Genomic DNA, 18,019 nt, shown 5'->3' with positions numbered 1-18,019 from the left:
GTCTTGAGCGGATCCAAGAGGGGGATTTCAATATCCATGGTTGAGTTCCAAGACACCAGACTTGATCTGCTGGATAATAATCGTGGGGTGGGCGCCTCCCAAAGCCACAGTCAGTCACGGTTGCCCATCACCATGAAACTCCGGTCATTCGCCATACGGGTTAGTAATTACGCCGCTGACGAAGACGCTAGAACTGATGGATGCATTGCAGCGCTAAATTATAACACTCGATTGGGAAATCCATTACAAAACAAGAATATGGGGACCAAGACCGGCAAAGAGCTCGACCCACGACGAATCCGACTGCGAACTCCACATTGCACCGAGGGCATCAATGACGGCCCTGACCGAGGCGAACCGCATATTATCATGGACGAAGGCGAGCATGTCGAGAACCGACTTGCGATGTTTGGACGACTGGGCATGCGCACCCGCTACACACAGCGGGAAGATGACGCAGTGCAGCGCCTTGGACGGCCGCTCAATCTCAAAGATGCAGTTCAGGCACGACAGGACATGCTGCTGCACCAGCGGATGGGCTATGGGAAGCCCGCACACTGCCCTGTAGAGAAAGATGAGGGCTGTGTGCTGGAACGACCGGATCAGGGCAAACGCATGCACGGCTTCAATGTCATCGCTTTCCACACCCCTGGCCACTTCCACGTCGCTCGCGGCCGAGTCGCTGCCGGGGCTGTGCGCTGCCAGAGGCGTGTAGGTGGGACGGAGGACCTCCTCAAATGCACGAACCTCGTCCATGCACAGCTCGACCTCGCCATTCGCGATGGAGTGGTGGTAGAACGCCAGGGCCGACATCTCACGAAGCACGGTTGCGAGGGACTGTCGGTTCCGCGGATCTCGACCCCACCAGACGGCCCCCTGATCAATGACGTGCCAGATCGACGGTGGGTACGCAGGCAGAGTGCCCTGGAGCATCGCCGTGGTCAGATCGCCGGACACGAACTCGGACAGGAGCATCTGCAGAGACTCGGGAGCCGACAGGAGGACGTGCTCTATGCCACCGAGCTGGACGAGGATCGCGGCGACGCCCTGGTGGTGGATGGCCGTGGATGCGCCCTGGACGCCAGGCTCCATGAAGCCATCGTGGAGGTGAAGCAGAAGGACCGCAAAGAGAAGGATGAAGAGCGACCCTGATCGGCTCCCCGCACAGCAGCCGTCCACCTCGGACTTGATGGCTGCCAGGCACTCCAGTCGCTTGGCATTGATCCCATGACGGTCCTTGCCACCCTGCAGCAGATGGTGGGATCCAGCAAGGACACACGTCGCCAGGAGGACAACGCGGTGCTCCAGGGCGACGGGAAGCGGGGGTGGGCACGGGTCCTCGGATGTCTGGAGGAGCGGCCAGACGCGACCGTGGAAGTAGTCGAGGGCACGCCGCTCGGTGTACGCCAGCCTGTCCTGGCCGAGCCCAGAGACCTGGTACAGGGACGGGACGACACGGACGCTGGGGCGGGTGCTCCAGCGGATCAGCTGGGCGCTGTAGTCGCACGTTGCGCCGGTCTGGACGCAGCGCTGGCAGACGGGTTTGGCAAGATCACACCGGGTCCGGCGCTTCTTGCACGGCCAGCATGAGCCCTGGACGACGCGGACCCTGACCATTCCGGCTTGCTGTGGACCTGTGTGTGTGTGTTTGTTTTATTACTCGTATTTGGGTGCCAATGGCGTTGGCGGTTAGCCGGGTTAACGGCGACAACTGCAGGAGTGGATATTTCGCAACCACTGGACCTGGAAATGCAGCATCAGCGAGTCGGCCTCCTCCTTGTGAGGGCGAAGTGTCCCCAGCATCCCCATGCGTTGGATATGCTGGCCCTGTGCCGTCGTCGGGAGTGGTGAGGTTGTTGGTGGTGACTCGTTGTCGGGTGGATCGAATTGGGCGGGCGGGGTGCACGAATGGGAAGCACTGGCCGTGAGTGAAGATGCGGTGAGACGAGGTGAAGGAGGAGGAGAGTTGGGACTCTCAAACGCGTGCGGAGTGCTTCCCCATTGCCCCAAGCAGGCCGGAGCACCACCACCCCTGGCTCACAAGGTGACAAGGTACCAGGTATTCGTATAGTATTACGTACTGGGTGAGCCCAATCTTTGTGGGGAAGCTGCGATCGGCTGTTCAGCGGTGCTGTGCAGCGACTGCTCGTGGACGGTGGAGCCACGGATAACACGTGGAGATAACATCAACAGCCTTGGGACGCTAACCGCCATGGTGGGCCAGAAAACTGCCCAACCAGGAATAGACTGCCGGTCGGGCTATCAAAAGCGGGGTCCCCTGTCCGTCCCTGCTGCTGCCATTGAATCTGGTGCAAGCAATAATACGGATAGTCAATGCTGGGATGGCCCCGAGCCCGAGCACTGGGGTCGTGTGAAAAACGAATCGACATCGATTCACAGAGTCCGGAGGGCGTAGAGGAGGATCGGCCGCGGCAGTTGGCCGGACATGTAATAATAAATGGGTATAAACTATACATAAAGGTCTAGTTGACCAAAAGTAGTGTGCTAAGAAACAAAGTGTGGTATCCGTACGGATAGATACAGGTAGATAAATGTGTGCTGCGAAACGTGCACTTACTTCCCATCCGCCTCCTTCTTGGGCGCCTCACTGACATCGCCGCCGCTGTCGCCAACGCCCTGGAGGTAGGACACCTCCATCTGCCGCGCCTGGGCCATGCGCTGTTCCGCATGCTCGCTCCGGAGGTACGTCCTGGAGCCCTTGATGAACCAGAACGCCACCGAGACGATGAGCATGACGCCAAAGACGGCAATGGCGTAGTTCATGTCGGAGCCTGTGGGGTCGGGCCCGCCGGGGAACAGGAAGAAGACGGTCGTGATGGCGCAGTAAATGACCGAGATCCAGTTGATGACGGCCCCGAAGCGGCCCAGCGAGAACTCGCCACCGGGGGGCAGCTTGTCGCGACCGACAATGAGCAGCGTCAGGATGGGCATGCCGTAGGAGACGGTGAGCGCAATGGTGGTGACACTGAGGATGGCGTTGAGCACCGTGGTCGAGAAGGTGTAGAGGACGCCGACCAGGCCGACAATGATGCCCTGCAGCCACAGCGAACGGATCGGGGCCTTCCACTGGTCGTTGACCTTGGCAAAGTAGTCGCTCCACGGCAGGCCGCCATCTCGGGAAAAGCCCCAGGTCAGACGCGAGCCGGTGGTGACGATGCTGAAGCCCTGGCCGACGCCGTTGAAGATGAAGAGGGCGAGCAGGGCGGCGGCTCCCTCGAGACCGATGGTCTGGACCAGGAGGTCCATGAAGGGGAAGCCGGTGTAGGGCTCGAGGACATCATCGATGTTCTGGATACAGAACAGGCAGATGACCATGAAGACGAAGCCGCTCGAGGCGCCCAGGCTGACAGACAGCCACAGGATCCGGGGGATGTTCTTGCGGGGAGCCGGGATCTCCTCGACCAGGTGGACAGCCGCGTCAAAGGCTGTGAGGCCGTATGCGGCCTGGACCAAGCCCATGAACCAGGTAACACCGTCGTTCCAGCCGCCCTGGTTGAGCCACTTTCCAAAGACAAAGGAGGCGGGTTGGAAGGAGAGCTTCTCGCGGACGCCCACAGAGATGAGAAGGGCCAGGGCGAAGACAAAAAAGAGACTGATGAAGCAGGCGCCAACAAAGTTGTTGATCCAGGGCAGGATCAGGTCGCGACGACAGGCGGCCATGTTGATGAGGGTGACCATGGCGGTGAGGGCGAGGTAGACGAGGAAGTTGATCCATCCGTCGCTGATGTGCACCCAGTCGGGGACGAACAGCACCTTCATGCTGAGGATGAAGTCGGCCATGAAGGCCAGCTGCGAGGCCGACAGCGTCCACCAGCCAAAGGTGTTGATCCAGGCGCACATGTACGAGACGAAGCGACCAGCCTCACCAGGCCAGATGCGAGCGACCCAGTAGGCCTGGCCAACGGCAGTGGGCATGCTGCTGCACATCTCGCCCAGCGAGACGGCGACGCACAGGTTGCAGAAGGTGACGAGCACCAGGCCCCAGAGGATGGCGATGGGCCCGCCGCTGGTGAGCCCGCTGTCGAGGCCCATGGCAAAGGTCGACCATGTGCCCAGCACACTGAAGGCCAGGAAGAACAGGCTCCAGGGGCTGAACTTGCGACTCAGGTCCTGGTTGTGGCCCAGGGCGGCGAGGTCGGCCGCATCGCGGTCGGTCTGTGCAGCGACCGCGAGGTTCTTTGCGACCGGGGGCTCGGAGGTCGGATCCATGGCGGTCGATGGAGAGATGGCCGTTGGTGCGTATGCGACGCTCCGGATGGCCAGAGTCGAGTCGCTGAGGCCGGGCCTGGTACGACTTTTATGACTTTCCATCTGTCACGGCGCGCCAGATGAGGGCGATAAGGATTCTCCCGCCACAGGCGTCACTAGACGAGGGCCAGGGCAGGGGGGGGCGTTATCGACTTATCAGAGGGGTGGAGAAGTCTTAGCCGTGGCATTATCACACATTATCATTTCACTCGGCATCCGGCACATAAGTGGGATAAGGTGGGATAAAAGGTGGGAACACTGTTCGTTAACGCCCCAGTGCCAGGTCGCCCAGGTGCCAATGGCCGTAGTGTGTCATGGCCAGCCGACCGGCTGGACACAAAAGTTTCCCAAACGAGTCTGGGGAAACGCCGGGGATGATGGGCCCAGTGCCGGGTTTCAATGGGATGGCTATTGCCCGGATATTCCAGATTACAGAGGCAAATATGGCGTCCAAGATGCGGTCAGCCGACCCCGGGCCCCAATATTGGCAGCCAAGTTGCTCGATCTGGTCGCCGTTCTGGAGTCGCGCGCTCTGGTTGGTCGCTTGCTGTAACGTGCTGTAAGCGTGGCTGTCTCGATTAGCTCCAGCTGCTCCAGCTGCTCCAGTTGCTCCACGACTCCTCCTCCTCAGACCCGCCTCTCCTGAGTCCCTGAGTTTTGAGCCCCCGAGGAGTCCCTGGTCGGTGATGAGCCTCCTCCGACCGGCCGCCACGCCGTTTCTAATCTCGAGTGGGCCAATGCCATGTCCGGCGACCGGACGCACGGCTGTCGTCGGTGTCCTCCGGTCAGCAATGCTACTCGTACGATGGACCAAGGTGGGCCGAGCATCGTACATTCGTAGTATAAGAAGGCCCCTGTACTGCTCAGCGTCGTCGCTCCAAACCCATCACAGCCTCCCATCTGCCTCACAGAACTGCACAATCTCCAGCTGCTCCAGTCTTCGCCATAGGCACTGCCCCCCGAGTCAACCCCCTCCTACCCCAGTCCCAGACGACACCGTCACCACCCTTTGTATGGAACAGTTTAAGATCATCTCTCACCATGATTGCCGATACATCGTCCATAGCCGGATACACCATCTTTCGGGAAGAGCCCAACGACGCCGTTCCCGATCTGTCCAAGCAGCGCTCAGTCCATCCTCTCGGTATGTAGCCCAACTCCCAATCTGCTCTCCCACTCCCGAGGCCCTGGCCGTGCTGACCCAGACCAGATCAGCTATCGATTGAAGAGATCCGCGTTGCCTCCAAGATCATCCGTGACCATGACCCCTCCAAGACGCTCAAGTTCAACTGCATCACCCTCCGCGAGCCCAAGAAGGCCGAGTATTCCGCCTTCCGTGCTGGCCGCGGCCCCCGGCCCGACCGCCGTGCCTTTGCCATTGTACTGGAGAGAGGAACCCCCAAGATTGCCGAGGCCGTCGTGAACCTCAGCTCGTCCACCCTCGAGGACTGGAAGTATGTCTCCGAGGTTGGGCCAACTCTGACGCTCCAGGACCTGGACATCTGCGAGAATGTCACCCGCCGCGACCCCCGCGTCATCCAGGCCTGCCGTGACATCGGCATCACCGACATGACCAAGGTCTTTGTCGATGCCTGGGCCATTGGCTTCGACCACCGCTGGGGCATGGAGCGTCGCCTGCAGCAGGGCATCATGTACTACCGCAACACGGCCAACGACAACCAGTACGCCCACCCGCTGGACTTTGTCGTTGTCGTCGACACGGAGAAGGAGGAGGTGCTGGCCGTCGACGTCCGCCTCGTCAATGGCGAGCGCACGCCCCCTCCCCTGGGCGAGCACAACTACATGCCCGAGTTCATCGCCGACTCGTACGACGCCTCCAAGTTCAAGCCCATCGACATCACCCAGCCTGAGGGTGTGTCCTTCCAGATGCGCGGAAACGTGCTGTCCTGGGCCGGCTACACCATGCACATTGGCTTCAACTACCGCGAGGGCATCGTCATCTCCGACGTCAGCATGTACGACATGTACGAGAAGCGCGATCGCTCGCTCTTCAACCGCATCAGCGTCGTCGAGATGGTCGTCCCCTACGGCAACCCTGACCCGCCTCACCACCGCAAGCACGCCTTTGACGTTGGCGAGTACGGAACCGGTCTCATGACCAACTCGCTCAAGCTGGGATGCGACTGCAAGGGCGCCATCCGTTACCTCGACGCCGTCATGACCACCAGCGACGGCGCCCCCGCTGTGGTTGAGAATGCCATCTGCATCCACGAGGAGGACAACGGCCTGCTGTACAAGCACACCGATTACCGCGATGGCTCCGTCGTCTCGGCCCGCGACCGCCGCCTGATCATCTCCCAGATCATCACCGCCGCCAACTACGAGTACGCCTTCTACCACATGTTCATGCTGGATGGCACCTACAAGCTCGAGGTGAAGCTCACGGGCATGCTCAATACCTACTGCATGCACCCCTCTGAGACGGCTGCCCCCTACGGCACCGAGGTGGCCCCTCGCATCAACGCCCACAACCACCAGCACATCTTCTCCCTGCGCATCGACCCCGAGGTCGACGGGCCCAACAACTCGGTCCTCCAGAGCGACGCCCTCCCCTCCGAGGCGCCCCTCGGCTCCCCCGAGAACCTGTACGGCAACGGCTTCTACTGCAAGAAGACGCCCTTCCTCACCGCCAAGGACGGAGCTGCCAGCTACTGCCACGAGACCAGCCGCTCCTGGGACATTGTCAACCCCAACGTCCTCAACGCCTCTGCCGGCAAGCCCGTCGCCTACAAGATCATCAACAACAGCTGCCCTGCCATCCTCGCCAAGCCCGGAAGCATGGTCTGGAAGCGCGCTGCCTTTGCCCGCAACAGTCTCTGGGTTGTGCCCTACGAGGACTACGCCCTCTTCCCGGCCGGGGACTACGTCTGCCAGTCCTCGGGCGACCTGGGCCACCGCGACAACCGGACCATCGAGGACTGGGTCGCCGAGGACCAGTCCATCGACAACACCGACATTGTCTGCTACATCCAGTTCGGCCTGACTCACTTCCCCCGCACCGAGGACTTCCCCGTCATGCCCGCCGAGCCGGTGAGCGTCATGATGCGCGCGTCCAACTTCTTCCTCAAGAATCCCGCCCTCTGGGTCCCCCCCTCGGACGTTGTGGTGGACAAGACGTCCAGGAATGCTGTGCCGGAGGCTCTCCCGTCGTGCTGCCAGTCGAATATGAGCAAGCTCTAGAAGCGATGTCCTCATGTAGCGTTGATTAGTTGAAATGCGCAAATATTCCATCTTAAAGCTTCTGTGCCTCATAGATGGGGGATCTTGAACCCGCTCTGCATCCGCTTCCGAAATAGCCCTTCAGGATCGTACTTGTTCGACACGTCCATCAAGAATTGAATATTGCCTTCACCGTAGCTCTTGGCTGGCGTCAGCGTAGTTGAGGTAGATCTACGAGACGCTGGCATCGATTGACCTGGCAAAGGCCTCCATCTCCGCCACATATGCGGCGGCCTTGCCGTGCAGGAACTCTTCGTGCTCGGGCGCTTTGCTCGTCATGGTGTACAGCCAGAGCAGGGTGTTTCTCTCTAACTTGTCGAGCCCAAGTACATTGCCACCACGAGCCTTTCCAATGCCGGCAAAGAGCCTGGGAAGCGGATGGAACATGCACCTGGTGACGAGTTCCTCGGAGGGCACGACCTGTTTCATCTCGGTCAGATATTTCTCGTCGAGTTCAATCGCCTTCCGGACAACGCAAATGCCATTTTTGAAGGTGAGTGTGAACCAATTGTTACTCTCCCCCTAGTGTAAGTATGTAGCCGTGGCAAGACTCAAGGTAAGGTGGCTCACTAAAGGCCGGTAGGCAAAGTGTAGTCGTTTGTCATGCTACTCAACGACCTCGTCCTGACCTTGCTGTATATTTCAGGCAGCTTGAAGACCTCCTCAAAGGCTGGGGACTTCTCTGTTTCTTCCGTGTCCACCACGATATGCGCAGTAATGATGACCGTCGCAACTTGGGGCATATATGTAAAATTGACAGGCGCGTCAATCATGGCATCAATTGCCGTAATTGGCGCAAATCGTGCACCTCCATAGACATCCTTGGCTGGGAACGTGGACATGCCGAACCTGGTTGCCCGATCCGCCTTTCAGCGCTCTCCAGAGATCTGGATGAGACTCTACATTGGCCATGACAACGCTCACGTCCGCCAGAACAACCTCTACATTGATAAGACTATCACATCTGAATCTATAACGACTTGTGAAGTAGGAACTGCCGCCGCCGGTCATGAACCCTCCAGCACCAACTCCTCAATCACGCCCTGCTTCTCGAGAGCTAGGTAGACATCGCCCCATCCACAGGCAGGTTCAATGTATGCAAGTTTAGTCGTCGCATCGTAAGTCACCGAGTTGAGGTGTCCCAGATCAATCGTCATGCCATTTTGGATGTTGCTCCCGCCGGGCCAAACGCTGGGCCCCCCATCTTGCGATTCTCCTTTTAACATGTTTAGTCTACCAACTTAGCCTCTACCCGTGTTGTGTAGCTGAGGCTTTATTTGTAGACTGTTCTTGGAAGATTAGTGGTGATCACCCACGGAGGACTTTTGGAGGCTCTGGAGCAGGGAGCTGAACCCCTGATAGGTGGCTTCCATCGGACCGAGGGCAACGGCTGTAACGAGCTGCGGTAATCACAGATTGTCTCATCAGATGTATGTATATTTGTACGATTTTGATTTTTTGATTTTTTTTTGTTTCAAATTCATCGTATACACAAAGTCGGGGCGCTTCGTGAAGAAGAAATCAATAATTAAACAGAGGGGATTCGAGGTTTTATTGAGTTGGTTGTCTCATTAAGTGCTATAAGCCATATCGAGAACAAGGGGACACATGCAATACTGCCACTTGTTGGAGAAACCTGCCGTTGATGTTTGTGATGTGGGCGCCCAAAGGCCCTGTGGCACTAGAATGCGCTTTGTTGAAGGTCAAAAAATACCCGCCTTTTCAAGTAGCGTGCCGTCATCATCGTTAACGCGATACTCCTCCGGGTTGCGTCGGTTGGGGATAGGAATGTAACGGCACCGGTCCGTAGCCATCTCATACTCCGTGAGACCGTCATTCTCCTTCCACCTATCCTGATACTTCCTGTTACTGCAAACCTCAACCCACGCCCCGTTTCCATGATATTCAACGAAGGTGAGGACGGATATTCGGAGTTTTTCGAAAGATCCTGTTGTTGGATTGAATCCTCCGCTGTAAGGCTGTTTAAGTGGCTTGCGCATTTGGGTCCAACCAAAGTGGCGTTTTCCTTCTCCATCCAATTGCCTCTGGATCTCACTTTTCAATGCAGATAAACTCTGCGGCTGCCTCTGGCCCCAATAGTCTATAGCGACTGTCATATTTCTAGCAACGTCTTCGGGGATTGGGCGAAGCCTGCAACGTCGAGTTGGCGGCTTGATGCGTACTGAAACAGCATTGTTGTTAGAAGAGTCGGCCAATACGACGGACAGAGTCTCCAGCTTTGGGAGATAGTCAAAGATGAACTCTGAAAGAGGTACGGCGTGCGCATGGTGGGCGCTCAAGGCCAAGTGACGCAATTCAGCCCACCAATGTCCAAAGGATTGGGGTCCCCCTAGATCAATGATGTGGCTGGCATTCCAAAAAGGGTAGTGCATGATGTCGAGTTCGGGTCGGAAGTGTCGAAAGGGGACCATGCATTTTGCTGCGGGAGACTCTCGAAATCGGACACCGCTAAGTTTGCTCTGGGCAAAGACCCGCGACTCGCGGCAGACATGCATGGCGACAGGAAAGCCGACGTCGACGACGAATGGGCGTGTAGGTCGTGCTCCCAAGAAGCGGTTTTCTCCAACTTCTATCTTCCTGGCGCCGTCAACGTAGAGAGGCCAGGCAATGCACACTTCTGGAACATCGTCGTCGTCGGTCGGCAGGCTGAACCTCCAGATTGCCTGGCGCAGCTCAAGGGGCACATCTGCAAGAAGTATCATGATTGGGAGGCTATGGTCTTCGTGGAGGTATAAGATTGGGTACGTGGTGGACAAGTGAGCTCGAGAGCGATGAAGGAAAAGAAGAGGGACCAAGAACGGGCTGAGCCTGTGAGGTGGTGGGGGTGCTCCGTCTGAGCTGTTTTTGAATCTTGGTTGGTTCCAAATCAGTTGTTGACAGCTGGTTGGGCGCCAACATCGCCAATACATGTACTTTTTGGTAGGGCGGCTGTATGTACTTCGTACATGCACTGTAGGTAGGTGTAGCACATTCGAAGTTGATCACTCGCACCAGGGGGACAATGAGACCCCATAACACAATATCATCGCCTACAAGTTCTCTTGTACAAGGGCAAATACAAAGTGCGTATGCGGACATGGCTCATCCACCCACGAATAAGGTAGTCCACACAGCATATGTACCCTAGATCAAGGAGATGCATACATAATATCCCAACCACAGCGCATCACATTTCTTTCCCACACTGGGATTCCACTTGACAAAAGTATCGACCGTAACCTTGGCATATTTTGCAATCTTGTCGCAATTATGGCCCTCCTTCACCTTGAGAAACCTATCGCACTTCTTGGTCATACCTGTCTGAATCGGCGTTGGTGTCGCAATACCATTCCCTGTCGACGTGGGGTGCACGGTAGTTGAAGGCACGAACCCAATTGTGTGAACGCAGACGTAGACATCTGCCCAGAGGTTCTTGCAGCCGTCGCCAATATCGGGATTCCAGTAGTAGAATGTCTTTGTAGAGATATTGTGACTCTTGGCAATTCCCGCGCACTGGTCTCCCTTCTTGACGAGATAGAATTCGTCACAATTGTTCACCATCCCATCCTGGGTTGGCGTGGGAGTCTTGATGCCGTTGTCAGGCTTGGTTGTAGTCGGCGGCGGCGAATGTGAAGGGGTGGGCTCCTCTCCAATGATGGAGACGCAGACGTAAGTCTTGGCCCAGAGTCCGGAGCAGTCGCCTTCCAAGGCTGGGTTCCACGCGTTTAGCTTGGATAGAGAAATACCATGGTTGGACGCTATTGCATCACATGAGTCGCCTTTTTTGACTAGATAAAACTTGTCGCAGTCCTTCGTCATGCCATCTTGGATCGGAGTTGGTGTACTGATGCCATTTCCGGGTGGTGTCGTAGTCGGCGCCGGAGTTGTGGTCGGCGATGGTGTTGGGATACCATAGTTGCGCTCAGTACAGTACGAGTTGCCGGAAACCATCTTGCATGGGCCACCGAGAGAGGGGTTCTGTCCGCGAACATTAGACACCTTTATCTTTACTTGGATGAGGCTCTCACATAGGACTTAAATTCTGCCAGCGTCAGAGCCGCATCTTTTGCAATCCCCTCGCATGTATCCGAGTCGGCAGCGACCTTCCAGTAGGTACAGTCCGCGACCGTATCAGGGTCAGCATCACTCGGTGGTTTAACAGGCCAGTTAGCCAGTGCCATCCAAGGAAGAAGGCCCAGTATAGTCGCCGCGGAAGCGAGTTTCATAGTGGATCTTGGGCAAGAAGAAATATCAATTTAAGATGGATGGGAGTACTTAGAGGCGGAGTCCTTGAGACTGCACCATATAGTACCAGAAGGTCTCACAGTCCAAAGGAGAAGCAAGGAAGAAAATCAGTAGAATCTCAGTTATTATAAACTGTCAAATCTGGAATTTTTGCAATACAGAGTCCAATTTCTTGAGTTATGAGCAACTACCCCATTCAGAAACGCCGCACTCCATCTGCCTGTACTAGGCCTGGTTAGGACGTGAGAAGATTTCAGTTTAGATTTTCGAAATCCAGAGGTGGGGTAACTGTAGGTACTTGGCGAAGGAGTCGATATTTGGGGGCTGTTGGGTCTGGCGACCCGTGCCGTGGGTGCCATGCATATTGCATGCGGAAATTAGCCAACGGGTAGCATTCATGGTGTATTTGCGTATACGAAATATGCTACATATGCTGTTGGTGCTGAAAAGAGGAAATGGGAGCTCAATTCATCGGTTGAGCCTGCGTTTTGAAACAGGGTGTCTCTGCTTAGTATCTCCTCATCCAGAGGAAGGCGGTAATTCGACCGATGTGTTCTATATTTGTAGATTTCTGCACAAGTATGTGTGTTGACCTGTTGGTTTGAACCATCATGGCTTTCAAACTGCTCACCAACACAGTACCAGGTCGTGTCACCAGGACCAACATGGTTTTGTCATAGCGGCAGAGGAAGGTAATGGCAGACTGCCTATGTAATAGATGACACATGACATGCCCCCTGAACACGCCACTCTGTGCTGCCTTATTTAGAAATCATTTTCCAGTCCCTATCCCGAAACTTTCTTTTCCTAATAATTTTGATTCAGAGACGAAAAGTGCTGTCAGTCTTCGACATGGCGAGCGCACCTCCGACCCTTTTCGCGATGCTCGTCATCCTATCTCTCTTAGCATCTATGACGGCGGCGTCTACACATCCGCATCACCATATCAGAATTAGCGGCGCCTCTAGGATCTCACCTATCTCGGAGTTACACTCGGCAAACTACTCGAAAACAACCTCCAACTGGCCTTCTGGTGTACTCCGTATTCGTGGGGATTCGGATGACGAGCCCAATGAAAAAGACACCTACGGTCCGGATTGGTCACAGGCATCCTGTTTGTTTTGTCCCTCCGCAGACACACTGAAGCGGAGCGGAGAGGACCTTCTCAGGGAACTTGATACCCAGACAATGATCTCCTACGCGAGGGCGGACCTCAAAGAGCTTAACAACAAATGTGTCTTCTACACAGCGCATAAAGACCGCAAAACCAACCCCAAGAAGAAGCTGAGCGCGGGAGCGACAAAATGGGCATGTAGTATGAAAAGATTTAGCATCTGGGTACTCTCTTTCACCCCTAAATTGTCGTCTGTCCTTGCTAACGTGCTGCAACCTTGACAATAGCACCTATGGCCAAATGCCGCGACGGAAGAAGACTACCCGCTACGCCACAAAGACTTCTATGGTCTATTTAAACCCAACAGCTGGCTTTCTTCTATCAATGACCTGAAGACTACACAACCAAACAGATCACCTCCAGGTTTCATCGAGTATTTCTCAAACATGTCTCAGGCCATGGCCATGATGTGTCGTGGAGAAGTCTTGATAATGACACAGAACTCAGATTCCATGACGGAGTTTGTTTCTGACCGTAATATCTGGAACGATATAGAGAGACCGACACTGATAAAAATGAAAGAAGATGGGAAGATCACGAATTTTGTTATCGTGGACTACGACACAAAGAAGGCCTGGGAATTCGATCCCAAAAGTCTGAGTAGAGGAAAAGAACTTCCGCCAATCAAGCCGAAAGCCTTTGGCTCTTTGGGGCTTAACTGTGAAGACTCGGGGATTGGTGCTGAACCTGAGGACCTGGACATTTTTGGCGGATTCTTAACTGATATACCGGAGAAGTATTTGTCTTAGGACAGCAGATACTGATTATGTCGTCTATGGCTGACTGGTTTAAATAAAACCTTGGTACTAAAGAAATGGGGACCATGCAAAAAAGAACGATTTAATCTGGTTTACTTTAAGGGGGTAATCCAGGCCCTTTTCCGGAACACTTCTCCTACCACTTGCCCCGAACAATATCAACGGCTTTTTATTTTAGGTTTTTGTCACTGTGCAATTTGAAATCCCGAAATGACTTAATCAAACAGTCATATTGAGGTACTGAACAGTCAAACGTAACAATTGCCAAGCCATGACTCTGCTAAGGGACCGGACAGTGTAAGATGTCCTACGTTTGGAGCCAACGAGATCAAGTACCTAGATGGGCCTACTGACGGGTCTGTTAATTGACCGAACAATTAGTCCACATGGTGCTATTAGATTGAAACATTGCTAGTTCTAGGCATCAAGGTGGGATCACCCTTCACTCGTCATACCGCCTGACGAATTAATACAGTGGATGCAATCCTGATCTCTCAAGAAGTTGTCTCTCTTTTTAAAAAGCCGGCTGAGGCAATCCTTTTCCCTCCCATGCATGATGTTGGAGGCCGGTCGTAGCCTCTGACCAACAAGTACATGCATCCTAGATGTTGATCTTTAGCCTCGTCGGTCTTATTGCTGGATCCTTTGCGCGAGACCTAAAAAGGGCACCAAGGTATGGTCATTCGCAAGCTTAATTATTTCATTTGGGCGATGGCTGGCTAGAACATCCTATCGTATCCAATCCAACTGTTGAGTGCTTAAATGTGGCTGGTTATGCAGGGGTTGGTTGGGGGTTGGTTGGTTGTTTGGTCGGCTGATAGTATCACTGATAGCTTACCTCCTTAGTTATATTTATTCCGTCACAGTACTCGTGCTATTAATATGTATGGCTGTTAAATGCCGCAAATCCCTTAAGGATCGGGTATCTCAAGTCATGGAGTGTCTGCGGAGTAGCTGACCGGTCTACCCCTTATGCAAGGCCTGCTCGTAATAGCCAACAGTAAGTGTCTAGGGATTATCTGCGTTCATATTGGTTCTAAGCCGCGGGCCACATGCTACATGCCACAATCCTACATTTATCAAGCGCGTAGTCGCTGCCGTTCGTTTACTTTTCCCCACCGGTTGCTATGAAACACAACGGTCACGGTGATCCAGAGTCCTTCGACATGTATTGATACTAATTATGCAATCCAATGCTCCCTTTTGTAGGCTCATACATATAAAGATGACAGGGAGATGTTACATGGACCCATAATAGAAGTCATGCTGCCTAGGTACTCCCGTACAAGGGGTTGGTATTGCATTAGCCCCAAAGAGTTGATAGAGTCGACCAACACCGGCCGAGAAGGCTCTTGTGTTATGAACATAAACAAACAGTGATAATCGGACCCCCGCTTCTAAGAACAGCGGGGGACATTCAGAGGATTCAAGGAGGGAAAAAAACCATGTATTTCTGTCGTCCAACGTTTTAACCTAGGTCACAATTTGAACAAAAAAAACCACCTAGCACTACCAACCAGACCTCCTGGTTGTTTACGGCAGCCTACTGCAAGACGATGAGCCTTTTCAAGGGGGAAAATTTGGTGTGCCAACGCAGTAGTCGTAGTAAAGCTTTATGCCAGAACCTGTTCGATCCCAATTAGTCGAATTCAGTCTTGCCGTGTCACCACTCACAATCCTCTTTGAGGGATGGATTCCAAGCTACAAATCGGTCTCGGGAGAGACCGAACTTCTCCTCAAACAGCCCACATGGATCATTGCTCGCTAAAAGGATTGACATTAACATGTTAGCAGAGTGCCCAGCCATAGACGAAGCCATCTCTCGAGTCATACCATTAGTTGTATTTGCCATGTCCCAGCGGTTGCATGTAGATATCGTCCCTGTTTCTCGCAAAGAGCAAAAGTTAATCCGGTGTAGACAGGCCATCGCATGGTCTTTACTCACCTTTGGGCCGGAAGTGGCGCACGTCCACACAGTACGTGGTCCCTGGGTCGCCGTCTCAGGTTATCTTGCTCCAATCAAGGGTACGATATGATCACGTACCAGTGCGAAAGGATTCGCAATCGGAGCCGTTCCATTCCACAAAGGTCCCGTTGTTCACACCGAATGACTGACTAAAGCCTTCGCAGTCACTGCCAGGTTGGGCAATCTCGAAATGAACGCATGCGTCCGTCACCTTATCGGGAACAATGCGCTGTTTCTGGACACAGTATTGCAGACCAGAAGAGAGCTGACAATCCTCAGTATTATCAGACAGTGATGGATTCCAGCTCTTCAGACTATCCAACGGAATGTTGTAACCGTCTGCAATATCCTGACAGCTGTAGGAAAAGGTGAAATTTGCGCGACTCTTCCAGATCGGACCTGTGGCATAAACATCGCAATTGTGACTCGTGTTGTTTGCGTATGCCGGCACGTATCCAGCCATAGGAAAGTCGGCTGTTCGTGAGGGAGACGGGGCGTCGGAGAACTCGATCCCGGGCCTCGTGAAGTATGTTCTATCATAAGGTCAGTTCTCTAATTTTAGATTATCGTTGGGGCATGTGCTTCCATCATACTTGGTTGGTGTCGGCTCTGGTGTCGGCTCCACGGGATGAGGATTAACCCAGTCGCCTCCTGGTTTAGATACGCACAGAACGAATCCCTCACTAGAGAGCTTTGGGAGATTCTCGCAGTACTTCCCTAAGTCAATATTCCAAGTGATGATCTGTGTCCAAGAGACATGAAACTTGCTGGCAATAGATGCGCAGGTATCATCTCCGTTGGGAGACAGTTGGTAAGGCTTGCATGTGGATTTGTCTGGAATGCAGAGCTCCCCCTTTTTTGGGAACTTTCTGCACCAGGCTGGAAGGTTATTGTCTATGAGAAGCTGATTTGTACTTATGCCTTGGTCAAGGGAGACGCTTCTGCAGTTGTCGTCGGCACTCAGCGTATGCACAGTCCCTGCACAAGTTGGGGATGGAACACCGCTCGTCGTGGACGGCCTAGAATGTCATTATGACTGCTAAACACAGGGTCGGAAAACACGGGTTTTACTTACTTGCTCACAAAAACAGTCGAAGTGGCTGGTGGTGTTGGCTTCATGTTCGAAATCTTACACGAAGATGTCAAGCCAGAGAATTGGCTGGAGAGATGAGAATTATTGACTTGGAGGGGCATTTCAAGCCGGGTGCTGAACATGGACGCAAAGCAGTCAAGGCACGTCGGCATAGAACCTGCACAGATATCAGCATTTCCATGGTCCTAAAGCCTCTTGACTTGCCATATCGCTGACTGGGAGGCTTCGTCGTGTGTTGCGTGTCAGGGTCAATGCCCAACGCATCCCTGATCTCGATATTGCAAAATTTGCCATCCCTAGAACTTCTAGTGAGTTAGAGCCAACGTGCTGGGGGTAAATAACCGACGAATTCTTGAGACATATGGTCTCGTACTGCTCAAGAATAACCTGAGGATAGTATCCAGCCAGATATGACAACCCATCTGAGCCGATGAATCTTGCCTCCCCACAAGCACCAGCGATTCGGCGCCTATAAGTTTTCATAGACTCAGTGCACTCGGAGGTGCAAAGCTTTTTTAGGATATTGTCCGGGACAAATTTATTGTCCTTTCCGGCCCATCGTATCGAGGAGTCGCACTTAACGGCCTGGTTAACCACGGAGATGCACGCGTCGGCGAACCCGTCAATGGGCCCCGTAACGTTCATCAAGTTGACATCGCCAGCCACCAAGGTAGCAGCGCAAACGAACAAGAGTAACAGACTCATAATGCTGAATGATGAGGAAAATAAAGACGGAAGAAGTCAAACATCTCACTCTCTAGATGAAATGCGCAAAGACTGAGAGAATCATGCTCGAGGTTCGCAATTGTGTTAGGCTGTTAGTCCTATTCTTGTGATCCCAGGGCTCCATAAACCATCCTCACAATTGCCCATGGGTCCCTTTGCTGCGGCCTTATTTCACAAGTTCCTCCAAACTAGGACTAGTAAAGATTGTCCCGTTCCGCAGGCGAGTGATGCTCACACACTCATACTCCTTGATGCAACTGAGGGCTAGGGTGCAATCCTACAGACGGATATTTTGGGGCTCCCGTGTATTGTTATATGTTTCACGTTGGTTGTTGCCCGCCCTGGGCCGTGTCACCCCGAAATAGGTTCAGACTTCAGCCCATACAACACGACCAACATCTGTGCCCGTCTCCTACAGCAGCCGCATTACCAACAACCAACATCAGAGAGCCAATATCAGAGAGCCAACATGCATACCAAATATGCATGGCCACAAGTGCAGGATCCAGGCACACCAACAGAGAAAATACGGATGTTGTCCATCATGC

At 54.0% G+C, this 18,019-nt stretch overlaps 5 protein-coding genes across 5 annotated transcripts; 1 reads left to right on the top strand and 4 right to left on the bottom strand.

Moving 5' to 3' along the window:
• Positions 1–243: 243 nt before the first annotated feature.
• On the bottom strand, positions 244–1,617 carry ACO1O0_008558 (transcription factor domain-containing protein; the record flags this gene model as incomplete). Its single annotated transcript, XM_083197922.1, has 1 exon — positions 244–1,617. One exon carries the CDS (start codon positions 1,615–1,617, stop codon positions 244–246), a length of 1,374 nt encoding a protein of 457 aa, XP_083045657.1.
• A 957-nt stretch (positions 1,618–2,574) lies between these two features.
• ACO1O0_008557 (amino acid/polyamine transporter I) lies at positions 2,575–4,230 on the bottom strand (the record flags this gene model as incomplete). Its single annotated transcript, XM_083197921.1, has 1 exon — positions 2,575–4,230. One exon carries the CDS (start codon positions 4,228–4,230, stop codon positions 2,575–2,577), a length of 1,656 nt encoding a protein of 551 aa, XP_083045656.1.
• A 1,080-nt stretch (positions 4,231–5,310) lies between these two features.
• Positions 5,311–7,470, top strand: ACO1O0_008556 (copper amine oxidase; the record flags this gene model as incomplete). The annotated part of the gene is made up of 2 exons (XM_083197920.1): positions 5,311–5,413; positions 5,480–7,470. 2 exons carry the CDS (start codon positions 5,311–5,313, stop codon positions 7,468–7,470), a joined length of 2,094 nt encoding a protein of 697 aa, XP_083045655.1.
• Positions 7,471–7,680: 210 nt separating this feature from the next.
• Positions 7,681–8,351, bottom strand: ACO1O0_008555 (uncharacterized protein; the record flags this gene model as incomplete). The annotated part of the gene is made up of 2 exons (XM_083197919.1): positions 7,681–8,031; positions 8,139–8,351. 2 exons carry the CDS (start codon positions 8,349–8,351, stop codon positions 7,681–7,683), a joined length of 564 nt encoding a protein of 187 aa, XP_083045654.1.
• Positions 8,352–10,653: 2,302 nt separating this feature from the next.
• Positions 10,654–11,363, bottom strand: ACO1O0_008554 (LysM peptidoglycan-binding domain-containing protein; the record flags this gene model as incomplete). The annotated part of the gene is made up of 2 exons (XM_083197918.1): positions 10,654–11,238; positions 11,355–11,363. 2 exons carry the CDS (start codon positions 11,361–11,363, stop codon positions 10,654–10,656), a joined length of 594 nt encoding a protein of 197 aa, XP_083045653.1.
• Between the last annotated feature and the right edge of the window lie 6,656 nt (positions 11,364–18,019).

This window comes from Amphichorda felina (genome assembly GCF_050947745.1).
Source record: "Amphichorda felina strain 45539 chromosome Unknown scaffold_9, whole genome shotgun sequence".
Classification (NCBI taxonomy): domain Eukaryota; kingdom Fungi; phylum Ascomycota; class Sordariomycetes; order Hypocreales; family Bionectriaceae; genus Amphichorda; species Amphichorda felina.
This window is presented reverse-complemented; position numbering and strand designations above follow the sequence as displayed.